The sequence below is a fragment of the Phocoena phocoena genome, chromosome 17, assembly GCF_963924675.1.
Source record: "Phocoena phocoena chromosome 17, mPhoPho1.1, whole genome shotgun sequence".
In the NCBI taxonomy this organism is placed as follows: domain Eukaryota; kingdom Metazoa; phylum Chordata; class Mammalia; order Artiodactyla; family Phocoenidae; genus Phocoena; species Phocoena phocoena.
The window spans coordinates 4,118,773-4,145,156 of NC_089235.1; the positions used below are offsets into that span (position 1 = coordinate 4,118,773).

At 42.4% G+C, this 26,384-nt stretch overlaps 1 protein-coding gene across 1 annotated transcript; it reads left to right on the forward strand.

The window, feature by feature from the left end:
* The first annotated feature begins 10,504 nt into the window (after positions 1–10,504).
* RP1 (RP1 axonemal microtubule associated) lies at positions 10,505–19,722 on the forward strand. The gene is made up of 3 exons (XM_065895579.1): positions 10,505–11,131; positions 11,808–11,982; positions 14,096–19,722. Exons 1-3 carry the CDS (start codon positions 10,505–10,507, stop codon positions 19,720–19,722), a joined length of 6,429 nt encoding a protein of 2,142 aa, XP_065751651.1.
* The last annotated feature ends 6,662 nt before the right edge of the window (positions 19,723–26,384 follow it).

A 26,384-nucleotide genomic window follows, 5' to 3' on the forward strand; every position in this document is an offset into this window, starting at 1 on the left:
TCATAATTTCCTTTTTATTTGTTAACTTTCTTTATAAATTCTTTCAGAGTAAGTCTGCTGGTGACAAATTCTCTTAGCTTTCCTTCATCTGAACATGTTTGGGTTGCTCTTCGTTCCTCAAGGATATTTTCACTGGGTATAGAAATCTAGTTGACACAGCTTTCATTTTAGTACTTGAAAAATGGCTGTAACTTCCTTCTGGCCTCTGTGGTTTCTGGTGAGAACTCTGCTGTCATTTGAATTGTTTTGTTTTGTACGTAATATGTCATCTCTGGTTGCTTTCAAATTTTTTTCTGTGTCTTTAGTTTCCTGAAGTTTGATTATGATGCATCTTGGCGTGAATTTCTTTGAGTTTATTGTCTTTGGGATTCAATCAGCTTCTTGTATCATAGTTTTTCTGTTGCACGATATGGGAAATTTTCAGCCGTTATTTCTGGGAATATTTTTTTTCAGCCCCACCTACTTTCTCTCTTTCTTCTGCAACTCTTTTTTTTTTTTCGTACACACACACGCTGTATTTTATTTTTACAAGAGATAAATAGACTGACACCAAGCATTGTAAATGGGTGACCACAACAGAAGCAACAATGATTGCAATTACCAAACACGAAACACTCACACTATGTCATAATATTGACATTCAGTCCAGGAATTCTCCACTGTAACAGCTTCTTTACTTTGCAGTGAAAATTGATTTGTATATTTTTTGCCTCTGAGTCCTTGTGGGATTTTCTTTTGTTTTGTTTTTATTCTTCTGCAACTCTTGATGACCCAAATGTTAGCTCTTCTGTTATACTCCTAGAGGTCCCTGAGGCTCTGTTAATTATAAAAAAATCTATTTTTTTCTGTTGTCCAGATTCCAGAGTTAAAGAATCCATAAGTTATGAATTGTGCACCACTCTGAGTAATGTGATGAAATCTCACACGGTCAGCTCCATCCCACCTGAGACGTGAATCATCCCTCTGTCCTGTGTGTCCCACCCATTAGTCACTTGGCAGTTGCTTGGATATCGGGTCGACTGGCATCGTATCTCAGTGCTTGTGTTCAGCTGGCCCTCATTTTACTTAATAATGGCCCCAAAGCCCACGAGGAGTGATGCTGCAATTCACATATGCCAAAGAGAAGGGTCCCCGGGAGCCACGTCGACTGACGCTTTGATCTCGGACTCCCCAGCCTCCAGAACTGTGAGAAATGATGTCTGTTGTTTAAACCACCCGCTTCATGGTATTGTTACAGCAGCCTGAACTATGACAGATGCCTGCTTCAGAGTCCAGGAGATCAGTAGTGTGGGAAATTGTTTCCAAGGTAGAGACCGTCCAGGTTTAACGTCTAGTAATTTAACTTCATCAGAATGGACCTTACACAGAGTTCCATGTGGGCTGGATGGGAATGACAGAGGGCATGTTCCACACTAACTGCTCCAAATGATTATGCTTCCTGAGGAAATCTGAGCCCTTCCCTGGGCTCCTTGGATCTTCCTAGGGAGGTAAATTCTAGCAGTGAAAATGAGGCAGGGTTCTTCAGGCATATATATCTCTATAACACACTACATTAAACCCAAGCAGAGGCTCATTCCTTTCGCAGATACTTATCGAGTGTCTGGTGTGTACGAGGCACTGAGCTGTTTCTAGAAATTCTGAGGGAATAGATTAGTTACACTCCTGGTGCTTAATGAGCGTATTGACTAAGAAGCCACCAACGGCAGTGTGGTGACAAGTGTGAGAGAGTACATATTTATACAGATAAGTGAGCACAGTGGAGGGCATCTATTCAGCAGAGAATGCTTGCGTAGTGGGAAGGCAAGGGTGCAAGAAAGGTTCCTGAGATGAGCTGAGTATTGAAGGAAGGGATGGAAAGGTGGACGGTAATGTAGGGCAGGGGGTTAGGGCTAGAGAAGGCATACCGAGTAAAAGCTACAACGTGTGCAGAAGTGTGGAGCCACAGTTAAGAAATGTCACGTGATTCAAACTGTTGAGTCAGGACACATGAGATGAAATTGGAAAAGTGAGCTGGAGTCAGACCACAAACGGTGTGGTACAGTAGGGTGTGAGAGTATTTACTAAAGGATGTGAGAACAGTGGAAGTGTTTTAACAGAATATTGACATGGCAAAATAAAAATTTACATTTATTGAACACATTAGGACATTGGGCGCTTTGCCTAACGTGTAGTATATATTTTAGTCTTCACGATGAGCCTAGAAGGTGGGTGTTTCCCGCTATTTTACAGCCAGGGAAACAGTCACAGAGAAATTAAGTGAACGGCCTGGAAGGAAGAGAGAGGATTTGAACTGAGGTCTGACTTTAGAGCACACATGCTTAACCTCTGTGCACTGGCTCCCCGTGGTCTGGCTCCTTGGTCAGTGGTGACCAGACAGAATGGAACAGAGATCCCCAGGTGATCTGTGCGCACGAGCAAACTTGAGAAGCAGTGGTTTAGACTTCCTACAGTGGCGTCTGCCAGAGACAAGGGATGCCGGGAAGACAGCATGGTGGCATGACTGGGCAACAGGTGTATTGGTCCCTGTTCCTGACTGGAGACATGGGAGTGGAACGTGTGTTAGGGGAGATGCTTGGAAAGGGAGGGCCCCTTCATGCTGACATATATGTATGAAATTTTACTTTTTCTAGAAGTGCCCCAAAGGAATTCCTTTAGTTGAAATTCCTTCGTTGTTGAAATAGAACCAATGGATGTGAATGGTTTATCCAACGTGGATTATAGGATTCATTAGTCCTTAGCTATTTAAGAGCACATTATATCTGACTCCAAACTTCTAAAATTGACACTTCAATTTTGAGCTGGTAATAATGCCATTCATGCCTATTGCTACCCTGTAAACATGCATTTTTTTAATGATGCAATTGCCCTGTCTTTGTGTGATGGTGATGGTTATAAATGGAGGTCTGTGTCAAGTTAAACACTACTGTTTCTCTTGCCCACCCCCTCCCTTCCTTCCCTCTGTCTTTCCTTCCTTCACTCAGCGCCTCTCTCTCTCTGCCCTTCCTCCCTTCTTCCCTCCCTCCCTTTCTTACCCGTTTTACTGTTTAATTGGTCACTTGTTACAAAGGCAGCATTTACACGGCAAACCGTGCAGCTCTATAATCTTTTTCCTTTTGTGATCTGTTTGGAGGCAGTGTCTGGCAGCACAAGTGTGAACCTGGTCCTTCTTTCCCAGAGGACCTTGTCTTTGCGGTTCAGAGCTGAGGCGGGAAGCCTGGTAAATCTGATTAGGTGAGGTACCTTCAAATCAGATTAGGCTAGGGTAGCCATGAGAGGCAGTGCGTGTCATCTGGGGACTGCATGTGGGACAAAGCCCTGAAACACGTTCAAACCCCATGATGATTCAGCAGAGTGGTGGGAGAGCTGTGTGTGCCGAAGCGTCCCATCACTCCTGGGTGCTGCCTGTCCCGTGTCCCCTTATGCTGAGTAGCCAAATCGTTACATTTACAGCCATTTTCATAGAACTACATTGATACCATAATAAGCAAGAGTGCTTACATTAAAAACAAAGGCTGTTTGTATATTTTGGAGATTAATCCTTTGTCCGTTGCTTCATTTGCAAATATTTTCTCCCATTCTGAGGGTTGTCTTTTTGTCCTATTTATGGTTTCCTTTGCTGTGCAAAGGCTTTAAAGTTTAAGTAGGTCCCATTTGCTTATTTTTGTTTTTACTTTCATTACTCGAGGAGGTGGGTCATAAAAGATCTTGCTGTGATTTATGTCAAAGAGTGTTTTTCCTATGTTTTCCTCTAAGAGTTTCATAGTGTCTGGTCTTACATTTAGGTCTTTAATCCATTTTGAGCTTATTTTTGTGTATGGTGTTATGTAGTATTTTTTTTTTTTTATAAAGTTATTTATTTTTGGCTGCATTGGGTCTTCATTGCTATGCCCTGGCTTTCTCTAGTTGTGGTGAGTGGGGGCTACTCTTCGTTGCTGTGTGCGGGCTTCTCATTGCGGTGGCTTCTCTTGTTGCAGAGCACGGGCTCTAGGCACACGGGCTTCAGTAGTTGTGGCTCATGGGCTCTAGAAAGCAGGCTCAGTAGTTGTGGCACACAGGCTTAGTTGCTCCGTGGCATATGGGACCTTCCCGGACCAGGGCTCAAATCCGTGTCCCCTGCATTGGCAGGCGGATTCTTAACCACTGCACCACCAGGGAAGTCCTGTTAGGTAGTATTCTAATTTCATTCTTTTACGTGTAGATGTCCAGTCTCTTATTGAAGAGACTGTATATTCTTGCCTCCTTTGTCATAGATTAGGTGACCATAGGTACGTGGGTTTATCTCTGAGCTTTCTATACTGTACCATTGATCTATATTTCTGTTTTTGTGCCAGTACCATACTGTCTTGATAACTGTAGCTTTGTAATATAGTCTGAAGTGGTGTGTGTGTGTGTGTGTGTGTGTGTGTGTGTGTGTGTGTGTGTGTGTACACACACACACACACACACACACACAGTGGAATATTACTCAGCAATAAAAAGGAACGAAATTGGGTCATTTGTAGAGATGTGGATGGATCTAGAGTCTGTCATACAGAGTGAAGTAAATCAGAAAGAGAAAAACAAATATATATTAACGCATATATGTGGAATCTAAACAAATGGTATAGATGAACCGATTTTCAGGGCAGGAATAGAAACGCAGATGTAGAGAATGGATGTGTGGACACGGTGGTGGGGAAGGGGAGGGTGGGATGAATTGGGAGATTAGGTTTGACATAAATACACTACCATGTGTAAAATAGATAGCTAGTGGGAACCTGCTGTATAGCACAGGGAGCTCAGCATGGTGCTCTGTGATGACCTAGATGGGTGGGATTGAGACGGGGAGGGAGGCCCAAGAGGAAGGGGATATAAGTATACATATAGCTGATTCAGTTCATTGTACAGCAGAAACTAAAACAACATTGTAAAGCAATTATACTCCAATTAAAAAAAAAAAACCCTAGAGTTTTAAAAGTAAAGCAACAGGGCTTCCCTGGTGGCGCAGTGGTTGAGAGTCCACCTGCCGATGCGGGGGACACGGGTTTGTGCCCCGGTCCGGGAAGATCCCACATGCCGTGGAGTGGCTGGGCCCGTGAGCCATGGCCGCTGAGCCTGCGCGTCCAGAGCCGGTGCTCCGCCATGGAAGAGGCCACAACAGTGACAGGCCCGCGTACCGCAAAAAAAAAAAGAAAAAAGTAAAGCAACAAAACAAAACAAAAGCAAAAGGCTTAGGTCCTTTTCTTTATAATGACTACCATGAGTGAATACTGACTCAGACTTGCTCATCAAAGAATGACAAAATGTCATTTTTAGCAGCGTAACAACATTTTCTCTTTAATAGAAATAAACGAGGACTTAAGGCTGTCTGGGAGGGAAACGCTTATGAATCGGCGAAGTATTTTCTCCTGAGAATGATACTAGGTAAGCAAGGTGCAATGCAAGGGCAACTAATTAGGAAGATTTCGGAACTGTGGAGTATGCTGGGAACTGGCTTGTTTCTGGCTATGGTCCCCTTAAGGTGAATTCTGTCTGGTGATTAGCATCACCTTGGATTAAATTAATTGGCTGTACTCAATCCCTGAGTGGATACACGAAGAATAAATCCAAAGACATTAGTTTCCTTGCACGAAACAAGCAGGTTACATATCTGGTAACATTTATGGGAATTATTCAAACAACTTAACCCATCTTTTCCTTTATAAGGGAAGTTTCAAGTTCTGGTAAGTACAAAACTATTTAAAATCTTTATTTTGAAAATAATCTATTTTAGCCAGTTGTACTTTATTTTACATATCTAGCCTACATATTTGTGTTCTGTATGTAACCATTAGAAAAACAATAAATACGGCTAATATTATCTTTACCCAAATATGCAAGAAACATGCACAATATGCTGCTATTCAAGTAGGAGGGAACTTCAGTATCAGGAAATCAAGCATTCGAGTGTATTAAAACACGGGTAAAGTTTTGTTTTCTTCTGATTATAAAAGCTCTGCTGACTCTTTAGAGCAATCTGGGCAATACCCTAAGAAGGAGGAAGCTGCTTGTGCTTCAGCAGTGCTGTGGCTGCCGTGTGCTTCTCTTCTGAACCCTCACCCCCAAGGCCACCCCACAGCGTTACGACCTGTGAGATGAACTACTTTTTCTTGCAGCATCAGATCTCTGAATTGCTATAGAACATTATGAATATACCTCTCTTATGTTTTGTTTTCTACTTCATTTTTCTTTCTGAATTGCTTCAATTCCTACTACATGCTAGAAAAGTAAATTAAAAAGGTAATTAGGACACGAGGCACCTGCATTTTGTGAATCGGTCATCTGTTTTGTCGAGAGAGTCGTGGAGAGAAGGTACAGCCCTCTTGGTAGAGGCAACTGTTTAGCTCTGAGCAGCACAGATGATTCAGACCAATGAAGGCGCGGATCAGCAATAACAATGGTTGGACCTAGTGAAACCAAGGGTGTAAAAAAAAATCCGGTTTATGTTAGAAAGCAATACAAGTATCCATGACAGGTCCCTGGTCTGACTGTAGGCAATGAAGAGCTTGCAGAGAAGAGGGGAAGATATCGATAGCAAGCGTCAGGCCATTAGAAGAAGATTTCAATATAATTTGGGCTGGAGGCAAGAGACTGTTAGCTGGGTCCTTTGCTACCTCTAGGGCAGTCGGTGGTGAGGAAAGTAGAAAGCCTTAAGACCCTAGCTTCCCCTTTTCCCTCTGTCCACCTCCACTTTTCCTCCCTCAGCATAACCTGCTGGGACAAGAATTAGACCACTTTAAGTACTCAGTGTTTTTGTTCCCTACAGAGCCCCTAAGTATCCTACTGCATTATCCGATTTCAGAGGGCAAAGAATAAACCTTGTTATCTAAAATGTATGTAAATAAACATTAAAAAAATTTCCATCCAAATAATTCCGATTCGTCTTTAAAGCTGATTACGAAAGGTGCACAACTACGACAGGGTAGCTAAAAGTTGTGGAGGCTGGTAGCTCTGTTTCACAAAAGCAGACACCCTACTGTCGAGGCTGACTGACTGCGTCGCTGCTCTGCTCGCGGGCACTGGCAGAAGCTGCGCTAATCCCTGCCATCTTCCTGGAGGGCATCCCCCCACTCTGTGCCTCTGGCATCTCAGCTGTACACAGCTCTTCCTCTGGAGACCGCCCAGCAACTCTCCTTGATGTTTTCATGGTACCTCTTCCCACCCTCAGCAACTCTCCTTGATGTTTTCATGGTACCGTGACTCTTCCTCAATTGTGCTACTGAATTACTCTGTGATTTTCCCATGGACACTGTAGGACATACATATGATGATGTCAAGGCAAAGGCTGAAACACTCCCTCTGGAACGAATCAACTTTGCACTCTGTTCCCCAGTGATGATACTGTGCACTGGATGGACAGAGATCCTTTTATTCACCCGTAATACTGACTCTTCACCATGCTCTGTGCGATGCCCACCTCACCATAGGCTCTTACACCTTACCCGCACGTATGCAAAATCTCAACACTCTCCAAAACTTGCCCCAGTGACTCCTAGGAGTTCCCAGAGATCCTCTTACATGCAACTAGGACCAGAGGAACTTGTATTTTCACTTTGCTTTTGCTACAGCTGCCTCATCAAGGGGCCTGGCAACTACCCTGCTGCAAGTACTTGCTCTGTAAATGCTCCTCCACTGCTGGGCATATGGCATCTCCCCAGGATGTGATAACTTTAGCTTCTTCCCTTCACGCATCAGGTTCAAAACCAATGATCAGGACTGAGCAGCAGTGGGATGGGGACAATGGGGGCCATTTCTTCCCTCCAGTTGACCCTATTTTCCATGGTCTCCTTTCTGGTCCCAGCACAGAATCTCCTTTCTCTTATTTTAGCCCCAAACGAAGAAATCAAAACCAACAAACCCTCCCAAAGAAAACCCTTAGCATATCAGCTCACATAACTGTGTTCTCAACATAATGACCAGGTCAACAGCTCTCCAAATAGTGAGATCCAGGCAGAAAACTAATGGAATTAAAAGCCTCACTACGCACTTCCATGTAGATAAATATAATTTCCACATTTAGGTGAAAAATGTGTCTCAAACATTATTCATGTAAAATATTTTCAAATAAATACTAAGTAAACCAACCTAAAAAGTAGTTAGAGGGAAAGAGTTCTGAAGTCTTTTGTTTAAATACTGAGGGAATTCATCCCTTTCACAGCTGGTGAGGGCCTGGAGATTCAGGGCATGGCACAGTTTATCAGCTGAGGATGAGGGGAGATTGAGGTTTCGCTGACTCCACCGCAAACCTGGATTCCCCAGCTCCCGATGCGCGTGCTTGCTACAGCTGCCTTTAGTGTCTTAAGTGTTATCATTACCTTAAACTGCTTGGGAAGAGAGAAGGGGAGACACATCTAATTTCTACGCTGATCTTTGCATGCATTTTCCTAAGTTACATATAAATGAGATTTGTAAATCGTATTGGAGATAAATGAAGAGTCTTAGAAGACAGCTTGCAACCATTTAGGTGATTTGGGCCAGATTTATAGCTGATTTATAATGACAGACATGCCTTGTTCATCTCTGTAATACTGATCATATTTATTTAGTTTGTTCAATTTGTCTTCAAGGCTGCAGGGCATTCTTACTCTGTCAAAAGACACCAACAATCACATTGATTTAAAAACCACAGAAAAGGGGCTTCCCTGGTGGCGCAGTGGTTAAGAATCTGCCTGCGAATGCGGGGGATGCAGGTTCGAGCCCTGGTCCGGGAGGATCCCACATGCCGCGGAGCAACCAAGCCTGTGCGTTACAACTACTGAGCCTGTGCTCTAGAACCCGTGAGTCACAACTACTGGAGCCCATGCGCCTAGAGCCCGTGCTCTGCAACAATAGAAGCCACCACAATGAAGAGTAGCCCCTGCTCTAGAGAAAGCCCGTGCACAGCAACAAAGACCCAACGCAGCCAAAAATAAATAAATAAATAAAATAAAATAAATTAAAAAAAATAAAGCTATCCTTAAAAAAAAAACAAAACAAAAAAAACCACAGAAAATAGCCACACTAGGCTACCGATGAAAAACGAGCCCAGCATCAGATAAACCCTCCCACAAGATGCTCAGCTGTCAGTCAGACTCTGGCTTCACTTGGAAAGTGGAAGAGCGAAAAACCTCCGTGGTTGGTGGAAATGGCTCTTAAATTCCCTCCTGAAGTGCTCACTTTAGAACCACTGCGGGGAGTAGTGACCAGATCGCACCATGTTAAGCAGCCCGTAGTGATGTCATTCATTCTAAAATACGCGTTTAGCGCAGCGTTCCCCAAAGCAAGATTATTCATTCTAAAATACGCGTTTAGCGCAGCGTTCCCCAAAGCAAGATTATTCATTCTAAAATACGCGTTTAGCGCAGCGTTCCCCAAAGCAAGATTATTCATTCTAAAATACGCGTTTAGCGCAGCGTTCCCCAAAGCAAGATTAGCAGTGTGTGAGATAGTTTACCTGCGTGTTCTACAATCTGTAACGGAAACATCTTACGCTACCTTAGCGTGGCCCTTATTTAAGGATATACATGATACACTCCTTCTAGAATTTAATGTCAGGAGCCAGTCTCCTCTAGATGAGTTCATTTGATTCCATCCAACAGACAACTGGAACTTTATAAACTTTTCCTGCTTTCTCCCTTTTCTTTAACTGCCAGGACGTGCAGAACTAAATCGATCAGTTGCAAAACTCTTTTCTCATTGGATGATGGTTTCTGATTTTTTTTTAACTGTTCAATAATACCTGCCAATTTTAAAGATTCACAAACTTTGGCAATGTATAAAAAACACAAACATTAGCCATAGCTCTGCCATCAGAGATAACCCGCCATCAACAATGGGCTGTGAATACTTCACACTTTCTCCTTCTAGTATAATAAATATTGTACACATTGGCAATGGCATAGCATGTGTATCCTATAAGCTGCTTTTTCACTTAGCAATAAATAGGTCATGACCATTTTTCTATGCCAATAAATAAAGCCATGTTCAACGGCTTATAGTTTTCCATGGGTGTATACATCATGATTTATCTATCTAGGCCCTTATTAGTGTCTTTAGGTTGTTTTTAATGTTTCAGTTATAAATACCCTTACTTAACTGCTGCTTTTATGTCTTTTTTTTTTTTTTTTTTTGCGGTACGCGGGCCTCTCACTGTTGCGGCCTCTCCCGTTGCGGAGCACAGGCTCCGGACGCGCAGGCTCAGCGGCCATGGCTCACGGGCCCAGCCGCTCCGCGGCATGTGGGGTCTTCCCGGACCGGGGCACGAACCCGCGTCCCCTGCACCGGCAGGCGGACTCTCAACCACTGCGCCACCAGGGAAGCCCCTGCTTTTATGTCTTATTTTAAGCCCCGAAAGTTATCTTTCAAAATAGGTAGGTATAATGAATGAATGAATGAATGAATGAATGAAATTCGAGGAACAGCTATCGGTAGCTGGCTTTAGCATTAGCACCTGTTCTTCGCTGTGTGAAGATGAATAATTTCCTTCCCTCTCCAGGTCTCAACCAAAATGAGTGAAACTCCTTCCACCAGTTTTTCCATGATTCGTCGGATTTCTTCTGAAGGTCAGGTTCCTTCTCGCCAGTTGGGCGTCACTCAGCCTGTCGTGGCCAAAAGGATCAGCTTCTACAAGAGCGGAGACCCGCAATTTGGCGGCGTCCGGGTGGTGCTGAACCCTCGTTCTTTCAAGACATTGGATGCTCTGCTGGATAATTTGTCGGGGAAGGTGCCCCTACCCTTCGGGGTGAGGAACATCAGCACCCCCCGAGGAAGGCACAGCATCACGCGCCTGGAGGAGCTGGAGGATGGCCAGTCGTACCTGTGCTCCCATGGCAGGAAGATGCAGCCGGTGGACCTGGAAAAGGCCCGCCAGCGCCCGCGGCCCTGGCTCAGCAGCCGGGCCCTCAGCGCGCACGCGCAGCGCGCACGCGCCGCCGCCGCTTCCGCCGCTCCCGCCGTTCCCGGCATGCTGCGCGCGCCACGGCGGCTAGTGGTCTTCAGGAATGGCGACCCGAAGACGAGACGTGCAGTCCTCCTGAGCAGGAGGGTCATGCAGAGCTTTGAGGTCTTTCTGCAGCACCTGACCGAGGTCATGCAGCGCCCGGTGACCAAGCTCTACGCCACGGACGGAAGGAAGGTGAGCATCGTGAGGGACGTGATGGCGGCCCCGGGGAAGGAAGGCTTTTCCCGCGCCTGTGCGTGCTCCCTGCTCATGGGAGGGCTCTGGCTCCCCCCTCCCCCCTCTCCCCGGTGGCTGTTCGTTTCTGGGTCATTGCAATGAGGCGTGGGCCCTGTGGGGCTCTTTGTTTTTTCCTCGCATGCTCCGTTCCCTGAGCCTCGCGTTACAGAATGTGTTGGCACAGAATCTGCCTCGACGATATTTCTTGAAAAGGTGTGGCCAAGAGTGACATTCTGTTGGGTACAGAAAGCCTTTTCCTGTGACCTGTGTGTCACTTTCCCGGTCCGGGTGTGTCTGTCAGGCCCTTTCCCAGCTGGATGCTTGGGTGGGGAGGACAGGGGCAGTACTGTGTACCCTTTAAAGGTTTTTTTTTTTGGTTATGATGGCAGAAGACCAGTCGGCCTGTGCCAGCTGTGGGCTGAAGACGGGTGTTGGTCTAACACCCCCTTCCCCCCTCACCCTTGGTTCTTCGGTATTTTGTATACGTCATTTGGTGCCCAGCGAGTGGTGGGTGATAATCACTTTCAAACCCAGGAGGCTGTTGAGTTAATCAGTTACAAACTCACCGTATGGAAAGAACAAAACTTCATGCTGCTCGTGTCAGGACCATAACTCTTTGATTTTTCCCCCCTAGGTTCCCAGTCTCCAGGCTGTGATCCTGAGCTCTGGAGCTGTGGTGGCAGCAGGAAGGGAGCCATTTAAACCAGGAAATTATGACATCCAAAAGTACTTGCTTCCTGCTAGAGTACCGGGGATAATCTCTCACCGTGTGTACCCCAAGGGAAATGCTAGGTCAGAAAGCAGAAAAAGTAAGTCACTTAAATATATAGCCCTTATTTTTAGCCCTGAGTTGTTTTTGTTTTTTTTTTAACCTCAACAACAACAAAAATTCATCTTAAATGACCGATTTCCTTCATCATAGAAAAGGAGAGGATCAAAACCTTCTAAACTGAAATTTGTTATATTTGTAGCTGGAGAGAGTTGTAGAGATCATCTGATAATTTTTTAAAAAAGATTTTTTTGAAGTCAGTCAATGATATATCTGTTTAAATTGGTGAGGTTTATTTTTTGTTTGTTTTCTGTTTTTGTTTTTGCATCTAATACCTAGATAAAAGATCGAAGTGCCACCATTGATTTAGAGAGGAATTCTAAATTCCGTGGAATATGTGTAAGTGATACTCTGGTAGTTGCAGAGTTTTCTCTAAATAATACCATGCAGATCATAGCTGAGCTCAGGTTAGTTGATCGACGTATTTAAAAATAATCTCTGTAAATTCCCTGGCTGTCCAGTGGCTAGACTCCACGCTTCCACTGGAGAAGAAGGCACGGGTTCAAACCCTGTCCAGGGAACTAAGATCCTGCATGCCGCACTGCGTGACCAAAAAAAAAAAAAAGAAACCTCTAAGTACACATACATGCTCTACTTTCTGAAGTTATTCCAGTAAAAGTCACAGGCCCTTAAATCCACTTTTTATTTATTAAAAAAAAAAAAGGTTCATATAGCCAGTTCATGCTGGTTAACAGTACTCCGGGTTGATAGTTCCTTAGGAAGTGCCGTCTAATGAGACGTTACCCTTTGGATAGGGGAGGAGGAGTGCCTCTTGACACCCAAGAGTGTGGGATAGGCTGTAAATTCCCTTTTTCAGGCAGAGCTAATCTCATTATTTACAGTGCTCAGTATTTTAGCTCCAGGCGAATGTGTTGATTGCCATTTACACTTCCTTTTTAATTTTTATTTTATGTAAACATGGAATGGTACATTTTGAGTGGTGTTAATTCCTTTACTTATTGCTAAACTAGACAGACTCAACTATTCCTTCCTGTTGTTCTTTAGTTATTTCATGGATACGCTAATAGCCAGTCATTCATGTGTCTTGTTCCGTAGGCGTCAGCTGCCCAGTATCTTATGTGCAGGTAGTGTTAGTTCACCCTGGTCATTTCATCAAAATGACTTTATTGTCTTCTGTCTGATGTGGGTTTCTGAGCATGATTTTTAATGGCTTCAGGGAATCTGAGGGTTTTGTTAAGTTTTACTTTAAAAAATGATGAGTGAGGCAGTTTCATTTATAATTTTGGTGAAAGTATACTAAAAATAAGAGGAAGTATCTCTAGGCTTATCCTTTGAAACTAAAGGTATTTAATTGATGGTAAGCATGTGCACATCTATACAAACTACTAATTTGACTGAGTTTAGAAAGCATGAGTTCCAAGGTTATCTCTAGAGGTACACATTAAAAAAAATACCTAGATATCTGGGTCTTTGACTAGCTCTGTTCTCTTTTGTGACTGATATTAAATAAATGCACTGATTATACAAAATGAATGTTAAATTAATAATTATTACTAGATTAACCTAGCCTTTAAAATAAATTCTAAAAATGTTTTTACTTTCATAATGGTATAGATATCTCTCGTCGATATACACAGGTAGGAAAATGAATACCACGGTAAATTATTACTTGCTTATATGAATAGGTAAGCAGCACTTGGTTAGACCCCAATTTCAGTACTGGTGAACAGAATAAAACAACAAAACCAAATCCCACAAAAATCTCTTTATTTTTGCTAGAATCCTTAGCAATTTCTACTTTATACTTTCCTTTTTAAAATTGTCTTATTAAACTCATTAAGATTAAAATTCTGTGAATTTCCTCATTGAAGTAGAGTTATAAGTTCTCTTTTAAAGGGTAGTTTGTAGAAATGTACCAGATATTACCGTAAACTAAATTGACTAATGAATATATAGAGGTGAGAAACTTATTAACAACATCTTACTATGAAATTTAGAAAATATGGTATTTTTCATACTAATTATTTTTTGTTTTCTTTCTTTGCTGCCTCTTCTATTGGATATTTATAACTTCTCTGTCTCCCGCATTATATTTTGATGTGGGGCATCTTTTACTTTTAAAATCTTGAAAGTGAGCACACATGTACCTTCAAGCCCAAGGTCTCAAATTTATTCTGTTTCTTCTGACAAAATGCAGAGTAATGATTGCTACTCAGACCATTCTTTTGCTTCTGAAAATTACTTGGCCTTAGAAAAAAATGATTCTCAGAATTTATTGATATATCCTTCTGAAGATGATGTTGAGAAATCAATTATTTTTAATCAAGATGGTACTATGACAGTTGAGATGAAAGTTCGATTCAAGATAAAAGAGGAGGAAACCATAAAATGGACAACCACTGTCTGTAGAGCTGATCTTTCTAATAATGATGAAAAGAGTGAGATAAGCAGTTTCCCAGGAAGAACAGATGATGGGTCATCTGGTTTAAAGATTACAGCATGTTCATTGTCTGCAGATGTCTCACCTCTGGAGAAAGGCAGTATTCAAGAGGGCAGTTTGGCGGAGGAGATCAACAGTCCAGTGAGAGATCAGGGTACTGAAACGTGCAATTCTGCTAGTTGGGAGAATGCTGCTATGGACACAGCTGCCACCCAGGGAACTCAGGATCAAGCGAAACATCATTTTTATAGGCCCCCTACACCTGGACCAAGGAGAGTCAGGCAAAAGAAATCTGTGATAGGGAGTGTGACCTTAGTATCTGAAACTGAAGTGCAAGAGAAAATGATTGGGCAGTTTTCCTATAGTGAAGAAAGGAAAGATGGGGAAAACAAATCTGAGTATCACATGTTCACACATTCTTGCAGTAAAATGTCATCAGTATCCAACAGACCAGTACTTCTTCAAGTTGATAACAATGAGCAGGTAGAGTCATCTTTAGAAAGAAAAAAGGAAAGCAGACTGCTCAAATCAAACGCACTAAGTGCTGGTGTTGTAGAAATTACAAGTCAGAAGATGTTAGAGATGTCGCATAATAATGGCTTGCCACAGACTACATCAGAAAACTCAGTTGTGGAGGAAGGTATAGTTGATAGTGTAACAGCGGACAACAAAACTAGTGTCAAGAATTTAAGAACTTATGGTAACACCAACGATAGATCCAGTCCTTTTTTAGCAGATGCAACTCATTCTTCAGGTAACAACTCTGGAACTGACAAAACTATTTCAGAGACCCCAGCTTCAGTAGGATCCTCTACTGTCACCACAAGAATTGACAAACTAATTAGTGAGTTTTCTCAGTGTGGTTTAACAAAACTTCCAGAAAACGAAAAGCAGATTTCATCATCTGTTGCCAGCAAAAAGAAGATGACATCTCAGCAGCCTGTGATAAATTCCAAGCATCAGGGTGGGGAGATTGCAAGGAAAGGAATCCCCAGGAAGAGTAAAAGAATAAACACAAGAGGTAGAATTGCACAGGAAACCATACTGCAAGATTCACGTAGTCCCCTTAAAGGAGAGGTACTTTGTGCGAAAGACCTCCATGCAAGTGATACGGTAATTGAATCAAATTATTTTTCTTCCAAAAGTAATAATGCTGTGAATTCCAGGAATCTCCCTAGAAATAAATTAAATACTATTCATAATCCTAAGGTTCAGGGACTTTTAGCCAAAAGAAAATCCAGACCACTAAACAAAGTAAACTTAGGAGGACCTACAAAAGGAGAAATTGGTCAAGGAGAAAAAGTGTTTTCCCATAATGAATTTAGATATTGCAAAAATACTTTTGAAAATCAAAATTTATTTCATATGTTTAACTTTCTTGAGCAGAAACCCGATGCTTTTTGTGGTCCACAGGCTCAAGCAGAAATAGCATCTTGGTATTTGAGAGGAGCGTCAAAGAAGAGTTTAGTTTCAAAAGTTAATAATTCACACATAACTTTAAGAAGCCAGAAAAAACAAAAAGGGGATAGGTTGAAATCAGATACTATTGTAAGTAAACAACATGTCACAACCAGGGCAAATTCCTTAGCTTCTTTGAAAAAAGCTGTTTTTCCTGAGGCTGTTACCCATCATTCAGTTCAAAATTATGTACAGAGATGGTTGCAGAACATAAGTTCAGATTCAGCTTTGCAACCTAGACAGTCAGCTCCAATATGCACAAAGGAAAGGAGTGTGGTAGGCTATAATAACAGTTGTTTTCCAAGAAATAATTCCCACAAAAGTTCTGGAAAAGGAGATAATTTTGTCCTGGAAGGTAATAAACATATAACTGAAAATGCCAGTTTGACAGGAGATAACCTAGGGAAAGAGGTCGGCACATCTTTTGACAAAGATAACAGTGAAGAACTTAGCAAAGATCTCTATGGGAGCCAGGTTGAATCTCTGAAGGATGCTTACTTGCTTTCCATCCATGAGTATCGCACTTTGTCACAGTCAGCTATTGATGATGCTAATACTAAAAGTCAGGTATCTGCTGAAAAGTCAGGACAAGAGGTAAGCCTTGTTTACAGAGACATAAACCTAGCTACAAAAGGGCAAAGTGTAGAGGCTGCCATTCAAGTAGATCTTATGGAAGAGGACACTCCAAAACACCCGTTACCAGTCTGGTTGCTTCGCCAACTGCAAGCTTTAGTTCCTAGTAGTCACAAGACTCAGAATGGAGTTGTTCAAATGCCAGGTTCACTTGCAGACATTCCCTTTCCTTCTCCGATATATAATTCATCCACTAATGTTCTTCTGGCTTGGCTCCTGGTGCTAAACCTAAAGGGAGGTATGAATAGCTTCTGTCGAGGTGATGCTCACAAGACTACCAGCAGAACTTCAGAAATACTTGCATTGTTGGAGGTTCTGAAGCACATTGCTGTCAAAGAGGAAGCAGATGACTTGAAGGCTGCTGTTGCCAGTTTAGTGGAATCAACCACAAATCACTTTGGACTCACTGAGAAAGAGCAGGACATGGTTCCAATAGATCTTTCTGCAAATTGTTCTACACCCAACATTCAGATAGCTCCTAAATGCATTGAAAATGAGAAAACACAGAAAATCTCCTCTTTAGATGGAGGCTGTTCTGCCAGTGAGGACAGTGTCTCTGAAGTCTGTGTTTCAGAGGGGCCTTGCTCTCCATGTGAGATGTGCATTGTGAATAAGACTTATCCTCCAAAAGAGACTTGGAACCTCAGTGATAATTCTTTCCCCAGTGATGGCTGTACCACGGATCAGACCTCCATGAATAAGGCTTGTTTCCTAGGAGAGGTCTCTTCACTTACTGACCCTGTGTCTTCTCATAAGCCTTGTGCTTATGAGGAAAACCGTATCTGTGAGATGGCTTGCTCAGTTGATGAGGCCTACATTCCCATCAAAGTCTGTAATACCAGTGACTTTTTAAATTCCAAGGAAAACACATATACTGATAATTTGGAATTGACCGAAGAGTTAGAAAGAGTTGGTGAAGTTCAGAAAGACCTAAATATTTTGGCAGACCCTGGGTGTAAACATGGCTTTAGTATATTGGTGTCACACCAAAATGTCAGTAATTTAAGCCACAGTGGCTTTTTCCAAGATGCAACTGAACCAGAACTTCATAGGAAACATAGTTCCCTAGATGAGTTTAAAAATTGTTCATTAAAGAAATTTCAGGATGAAAATGCATATACATCTTTTGATAAGGAAGACTCAAAGACTTCTGAAGAACCAGGCTCAATAACCAACAGCATGACATCAAGTGAAAGAAACATTTCAGAATTGGAATCTTCTGAAGAATTAGAAAACCAGAACACTGATATCTTTAATACAAAGGTAAATTCAGGAGAGCAAGCTACTGAAGAATTGATCCAAAAGGAATTAGAGGCTAGTAAAAATTTGGAATTGATCAAAGTCTCTAGCAGGAACATTACAGAAGAAGAAGGAAGGAATGGTGTCATTTGTGAGACAATCAGTAGGAGGCTGGCAACACCACCATCTTTAGTATTTTGCTATGATTCTAAGCAAAATACTGAAAAGCAGCTCATTGAAGGAGAAACTGAAATGAGAGTAAAAAAGATGGTGGAAAGCATGGAGACTGGAAGTTTTTCAGAGTCTCTCCTTAATTTTAAAAATGACTTCAAAAGGTCAGGGACTTCTGATTGGTCAGATTATAGACAAGACAGTGAGAATGAACAGTCATATAAAACATCCAGTGATGGCCCCAGTGACGGTGGTGAGGAGGTGGCCCAAGAGAAAGACTATAATAAAGGATTTGTTAAAAGGACAATAGAAAAACTTTATGGTAAAGCAGAGATTATGAAACCGTCTTTTTTCTCTGGGTCTACACATACATCTCAGGTTTGTCCTTATGATTCTATGGAATTTCAGGGTGCTGGGAAAGTAGGTATTTATGACTCTGAAGGTCAGTCATTTGGCTCTTCTGAACAGGTATCTAGTAATTCAGCTGTGTTGCAGAAATTTCAGGAGGAAAGGCGAGATAAATGTGATTTTAATAATGTGAGGGCCAGTTACCATGGGGACGACATTGTGGAACATGGTACTGAACAAAATGGTCATAACAGAATTCCCAGAGACATGGAAGAGGGGGTACTGATTGACAAGGGCAAGTGGCTTCTGAAAGAAAATCATTTGCTAAGAGTATCATCTCTTGAAAATTCTGGCATGTGTGGCAATGCAGACACCACATCAGTGGATACTCTACTTGATAATAACAGCAGTGAGGTACCGTATTCACATTTCGGAAATTTGGCCCCAGGCCCAAACATGGCTGAACTCTCCTCTTCAGAATTGGAGGAACTGACTCAACCTCCTGAACTGAGATGCAATTATTTTAACATGCCTCATTGTAGTGACTCTGAGCCTTTTCGCGAGGATTTGCTGGATGTTCAAAATAAAACTCGTTCTCAGGAGAGAATACCAAACCACCATGCAGAAGAGAAGTGTAATCATAGGTCAGAGAGAGTATGCACATCTGTCACTCATGTCTTCACATCTGCTGGTAACAAAGTGCATCCTGTCTCTGATGATACTATTAAAAACCAACCATTGCCTGGTAAAAATGTAATTCACGGTGCACTTCAGGAAGGTGACTCTTTGGATAAACTCTATAATATTTGTGGTCAACATTGCCCAATACTACCTGTTATTAACCAGCCTGTAAATGAGGAACACCGAGGATTTGCATATTGCAAAGATTCTGATATTGAAAATTCTTTGAGTCTCCAATTATGGATGAAAATACACGCATGTTTACTACAGTCAGACAAAAACGTGTTCAGAGATAAGAACAATAAAGCAAGTAGTAATAAAGCATTTATTGATAATGCCATTGGCAGTACATTTGATTGGCTTTATTTTAATAGCACATTTGACTTGATGGATAAAAGGAGAAAATTAAAAAGAATTAACTTCTTGGGCTTAGAGGAAGGAAATAATTTAAATAAGTTTCAGTCATATTTAAAGAATTTCTTGCACACATTGTTGCTAGTTCGGGGTCCTGTGAATTCAAATATACAAGACCCCGGAAATCAGACAAATGAAATCTTTGAAGTAGTTGATGAGAATAACAACGTCCTAGATAACAGATTCCAGAACTCAAGAACAAATCTCAACCAAGTAGTAAGAGACAATAACTATCATTGCTCCTGTGAAATGCTTGGCCAAGCCTGCCTATTCTGCCAAGTTGAGGCATCCTTAGATATCAGCAACAGAAGCACATTAGAAATATTTTATATTTTTGAAGGTGAAAATCTTTTCATTTGGGAAGAGGAAAACTAATTAAATTGAACTGGTCTTGAAGGCTGTGATGAACAAGAAGGTCTCTCATTTCAATATCAGCACGGCCTTTCTTCATGAGAAAGATGAAGCACATGGGATGGATGTGGATTAGATAACCTCTAAGAATTTGCCACTTCTTCAAAATGAGCTTACCCCAGAAATCTTGCCACTGGATTATCCATCTTGACTTTCATCATTTCTGTGTTCTTCATTTTTTCAGCAATTACAGATGCAGTTTCTATTCTGTTATTTTTGAAGTTTCTGTGTTTTTATTCCTTGAGCATGTATAATTTCTTGTTTCTGTTATTTTTCTCCTAAGACATCATAAATGCCCCAAGGACAGGAATTATACCTCCTCCCTTTTTGTTATGTTGTCAACTTAGTGCAAAATGTGTATTGAAGATATTGGTGAATTAATGGAATAGACATAGCCTCAAATTACTTCATTTATTAATTTTAACTGCTGATTTGATAAAAGTCTGATTGTAAGATCTCAACAACAATCTCGTAAGTTTTTTTTGTGTGTGTGTGTGCCAAATGTGTTGAATCTAGTTTCCTCAGAGCATCTGTCTGAGGTACTTGCAAGCATTTCCATGGGAGAGGATTCACTGTTTTCCCTCATGACTAGAAAAAGATGCTGTACCACTAAGCAGGCTCTCCAGTACTTTGCCTAGAAATTAATGATCTCTTAAACATTAGTAAAGTGTCAAGAAATTCAGATAGGTCAGAAAAAAATGGAAAAGTGTAAGGCATGCCCTGTGAAGAAAAATGAAAGGAACTGGAATGATTTAACTTGGAAAAGAAAAGAGAAAGGTGACTTCACCCAGAGTTCTCAAAATCGAAAAAGAACTGCTGTGGAGAGGAACTTGACAGATTTCTTTCTGTGTCCACCTGCATTAATAAAATATTTAACTAGATATAAATAAAAACATGTTGCTTAGAAGGATAAATACGTTTGATTAGACTAAGAACCATAAATTGTCTCTTGAGTACTTGTTATTTTTGCCTGGGGCTTAACCAGGGTATCTTTTAAGGTTCCTTGTTCTTCATGACTATTTGATGGTGTAGAAACAAGGCTTATAAAACGTGGGAATTTATGTCTCTTGTCTGGAACTGACTCAAAATAGAAAAATTAATGTTTTTGGAGCCACACACGGAGGTGCTAAATAACAAATTTGGCATCGGGGAACTAAAAGTAATTACCTATATAAGGAATACCTTTGGTTTCAGTTCAGCATGAGTCATAAATCCATAAAAAACTATGAGTTGCTATTTATTTAACCAGAGGAAGTCTACCTCTACATAGAGTATGACTTTTCTACATTGTGATGCACTCTTATTGAAATATGCAAGTTGTTACGTAAGCTTCTGTAATGAGCAATGAGAAATTTTGGTGAAATAAAAGGGCTAAAACTGTGGAGATACACATGCACTTAGCTTTACTGCACTTTGCAGATACTGCGTTTTTTACAGATTGAAGGTTTGTGGCAACCTTGTGTCGAACAAGTGTGTCAGGCACATTTTCCCGACATTTACACATGTCCCCTTTGTGTCTCTGTGTCATATTTAGGTAATTCTTGCAATGTTTTAAACGTTTTCATTATTAATATTTGTTGATTTATGATTAGCGATCCTTGATATTACTATTGCAATTTTTTTGCTTTGTATTTTAAAATTATGGCATGTATATTATTTTTTAAAGATGTAATGCTATTACATCCTTAATAGGCTATGGTGTAAACATAACTTTCATGTGTACAGGGAAACAAAAAAATTTGTATGACTTGTTTTATTGTGACATTCACTTTATTACAGTGGTCTAGAACTGAACCTGCAGTATCTCCCAGGTATTCCTGTGATAGAAAGGGGAGGAGAATTAACACTAAAGTTGTGCTAACTGTATACCAGGGGCTATGGTAATCTTATGGGTTTATTATCTGTAACCCTTCCTCATAAAGACGCTGTGAGTTTAGCTTTGTTGCTCCCTTTTTATAGATGAGAGAACCCAGAAGCAGGGAGGTAAAGTACTTTTGTCAGTGGTGCACAGTACATATGTCAGGATTTGAACCCAGTCCCTTTGTGCTTGAAAGTCAATGCTACTTTTACTACATTTTTATTCTTCTCACGTGAGGAAGAAGGAGTAAGATGTTTTAAAAGTTATTAGCACTCTCCCCAGAGCAGAGAGACAAGGAAATTATTTTTCTTTTTAATTTTGAAGTAGTGATATTTAGATGTACCAAGGAGATTGGGGGAATCACTCACAACAACGAGGAGTTTTTAGGAAAATGTGGCATGTAGCATATGGTTTTTAGTAATACTACATCAAATGATGTCCTAGGAGACCCAGACGATATTGGGAAGAAGAAATTGGGAGTGACAGAAATGAATGGGTAATGCACGACTGTGTAATGTACTTGTCTAAAATGAACATGTTCGGAGGCATTGAATTCTGTCTGAGCTTTGGAACCAGGTCTTACTCATGTTGATATCCCAGATCTAGCATATTACTTGGGACGTGGTAAGCACCTCGTAAATGTGTGTTGAATGGATAAGAAGTGCTTTTGAGCGCTCTTTCTTTATTAACTTCGAATCCATACATGTAGAAAGATATGTAAAGATGCTGAGGGATAGAACTAAGTTTCTTATATTTTTTGAAGCAATATACCAATCATCTTTAAAAGAACGTGAAAATGATTTTTTTCTTTTAAACATTCAAAGGATTTTTTTTCACAAGGCTTACATTAAAAAAAACCTTGAAAGGCTGTGAAATTTAGAAGACCAAATGAGACATTAGAGGAAATTTAAGAATATTGCCCAGATCTGCCCGCCTTCGAGATAAGTGCTTGCGGCAGAGGAAGGGGCGCTAGCCAGCTGCGTTCAGGGGAATGTCCCCAGGGCGGGCTGATGCAGTTCCCGCTTGCGCCCACCAGATGGCAGCTGTGCCCCGTGCGGCCGGGAGCTAAGACCCCCTCGGGGGGAGGCTTCCCGGGCTCGCGGGAGCACCTTAGCGCCTCAGGCCCGGGGCGGGCGGGCGGGCGGTGGGGGGGGGGGCAGTCCGGGGGCTGTTTGCTGCTGCTTCTTCAAAGAGCTGAGGACCCAGTTGTGCAGGCAGCCCCAGGTCCTAAAGCCCGGAGGAATAGAAGTGTTCGGAATGAAAGGAAAGGCACTGTTAGCAAGGAGTCTAAGTTCGCAAATGGAGGGGCTATGACGGGGAACGCCGGCTGTCAAGACTCCTTGGAGCCGGCGCCAAGGAAAGCCTGGGGAGAGTGGGAGCAAAGAGCAGACGGACCCCTACGTCGAGCGGAAGCTCTGTTAGCGAGCTGTTGGCCCGGAGTAGGGGTCGCTCTCACATGAAGCTGTCAGACGTCTTACCTCTTCACCTTTCAGTGATACGCAACCCGTGTCCCGTTTTCAAGGTTTAGACTGGGGTGTTGACGCCGGGGTCCATGCGGGCGGCGCTCGATTTGTCGGTTTCCTCATCTGTAAAATGGGGCCCCGTGCGGAGCTGCCTCGTGAGACGGCGGAGAGGCTCTGGCGAGAGTGGCTGAGGCTCGAGGCCCAGAGCTTGGCCCGGCGCACCGGGTACGTTTTGCGGCCCCCGGAGGCGGTGCGCCACATCCGGCCCCCCTGAAGGCAGCTTCCATCAGGGGCTCTCCGTGCGGGGCCCAGCGCTTTTCAAGCTGCCTCCTCGGTGCCGGGACCTGGACCAGCGCCGCAAGAGCAGAGCCTGGCTTCTCCTGGGTGTCAGCTCTGCTGTTGAAAACCAGGCGTGGGGAGGGCCTGTTTCCTGCGGCGGTTTCCCTGGGCTCGGGAGCTCGACCCGGGCTTGGACCCCTTGCTCCCCGGGGGGACCTCCGTGGCTGTGACGTCCCTCACACTTGGGGGTCGCCACACGTGGGCTGGGGGGTGGGTTCTGACTAGACCGCATCTCTGCCCCTCCCACCTGTCTTGAAGTGGCCTTTTCTTATCTATACCCTTCGTTGTCGAACACCTGTCCCCCTAGCCTCCAGGTCTTTCTCAGAGATAATCGCTCTATGTGTAGCTTTAGTTTTGGTGTGTCTGTGCGAGCAGGGGAGCGCAGGATCTTCCCGCTCTGCCGTCTTGATCTGGAGCCCCAGTTCCACATCATTTGTATGATATTGGGAACTCTTTTACAGTCACATGTAAACACAGGACGATTAGACAGTGGAAATTCTCAGTCAAAAAGGTAAAGTAATTACGTGAAGAATGACTTGGGCCAACGGGAAGCCCTAGTTTTGTGCCTTTCCTCACTTGGGCCCTATTCACCCGTTCATGGGCACCAGTGTGCACGCTGAACTCTCCTGCGTTTTGCAGAACGTACGCTCCCCCTCTCACCCTTCCAGAGGTTATGGTATAGGATGGCCTTATGGGGGTTCAGGGTGGTGCTCTCTTCCTTCTGGAGGTTCACAGGGAAGGTGGCTTGACTGGCAGCCCACCAGGCGTAATCATAATGTAGACCTTGACAGGGGTCAACAGATGGGCTTAAGCTGACTGATACGAAGAATGTGGAATGTCTTGATAGAACTGACTTAAACCTTGAGTGGCCTTGAGTGGGGTGAGAATGGGGTCCATCCACAGTGACTGCCTAATTGCAGACGCTGCAGGCACTGCATGCAGGCACGCCCGCTGGTTTCTGCCGGGCGAAAGGAGCTAGCGCCGGGGGTGGGCCTGCACTGGCAGGTGGTCCGGCTCAGAAGTTTTACTTCTTTGGATGACAGATCCTTCCCCTTGCATTTTAATTTTTTAATTAAAATTATACATGTATACATAGTTTTTTAAAATCAGGTAGAAGTACAAGGCTCAAAATTAAAAAAATGTAGACCACGTTCTGACCCTTTACATATAATTTCCACTCCACAGAGGCATTTATCTTTAAAACTTTTAGCTCTTTCTTCTGTTTATATATGTCTAAGATACTGGTATTTTTTCAATTTTAGATTTTGTCTGTCTGTTGATATCCTCCACCTCCCACCTTCTACTTCCTGTCTCTGTTCCTCCCAATAATGTTATAATTAAAAAAACAAACACTATTGTGAATTTTTATTTTAATTACCATGTGAATATTATTCCTGAAATGAGCCTCTTAGTGTATTCGGACTATATTTCCTTTCTTGAACTATTCTTTGTTTTCCCTGAACTTTAAACCTGACCACTGCTCATACATTACCAAACCCTTTTCCACGGTGGAAAATCCCTATCATCATAGAAGTGCGTATCAATTCTTCCATTGGACCATTTTTTTTTCCCTTGGGGACATTAGTTGTCTTGGAGACATTCTTCATAAAGCCCCCTCCCACCTCACCGGACCCCTTCTCATCCAAAGCGGACTGTTTGATCTCCAGGCCTGCTGCACAGCCATCAGCTTGAAGCTTTCCTTCCGCAGTATCCTGGGAATCTCGTTTCCTTCTCGGTATTGGATGTCCTGTTTCCGAAACCCGTATCTTACTATTAGTTTAGGCCTCAGTTTTGATGGAACGAATTTTCTGATGGTTTATAAGGAAGAATGCATGGAGGAACTTTTCGTGTCTTAAATGTTTGGAACTGCCTTTATTCTATTCTCATGCTTAATTGATAAAAATGATATAGCATTACATGTTGGAAATAACATTTTTTCATTTGTCTTCTATCCCAGTGTGAAAAGTGCTAAGCCATTCTCATTCCTGCTTCTATGTGTGTAACTTCCCCACCCTCCCTTTCCCAAAAGCTTTTAGGACCCTCCCTTTATTCTGATATTCTGAAATTTAACATAGAGGCACATTGATTTAGGCATTTTTTTCATTTTTTATGCTAAGCATTCAGTACCCATATTCTTCAGTTCTGGAAGTTGTTTTATGTTATTTCTTTGATTCCCCCCCCTTCTGTTTCTTTGTTCTTTTATTTTAGAAATCCTACTATGAATATCCTCTGAAGACGATGAACCTCTGATTTAATGTCTTAATTTTCTTTTGTATTTCCTTTTTAATCATTTAAAAAAATAAACCTTATTCAGATATAATTTACATTCAATAAACCCCTCAATTTCAAGTCTACAATTTAATGTCTTTTGAGATAGGCAGCCATATAACTACCATTATTATTAAGGTATAGCACATGCCCATCACCCCCAAGAGTTCTTTTGTGCCCCTTTGCCGTCAGTCCCCTTCCCCTTTGCCAGGCCCTTGGAAACCACTGATTTGCTTTCTGTTGCTACGGTATTTTTCCTGGAATTTCATGTAAATATAATCATATCATATGTAATCTTTTTAAAAAAACGAATTAATTTTTGGCTGCATTGGGTCTTTGTTGCTGCATGCGGGCTTTCTCTAGTTGCGGCAAGCAGGGGCTACTCTTTGTTGTGGTGCCTGGGCTTCTCATTGCGGTGGCTTCTCTTGTTGCAGAGCACGGGCTCTAGGTGCGCAGACTTCCGTCGTTGTGGCTCACGGGCTCCAGAGCACAGGCTCAGTAGTTGTGGCGCACGGGCTTAGTTGCTCTGCGGCATGTGGGATCTTCCCGGACCAGGGCTCGAACCCGTGTCCCCTGCATTGGCAGGCGGATTCTTAACCACTGCACCACCAGGGAAGCCTGATATGTAATCTTTGATGTCTGCTTCTGTCACTTAGCAAAATGCTTTTGGGATTCATTAATATTGTTGTTTGAATCAA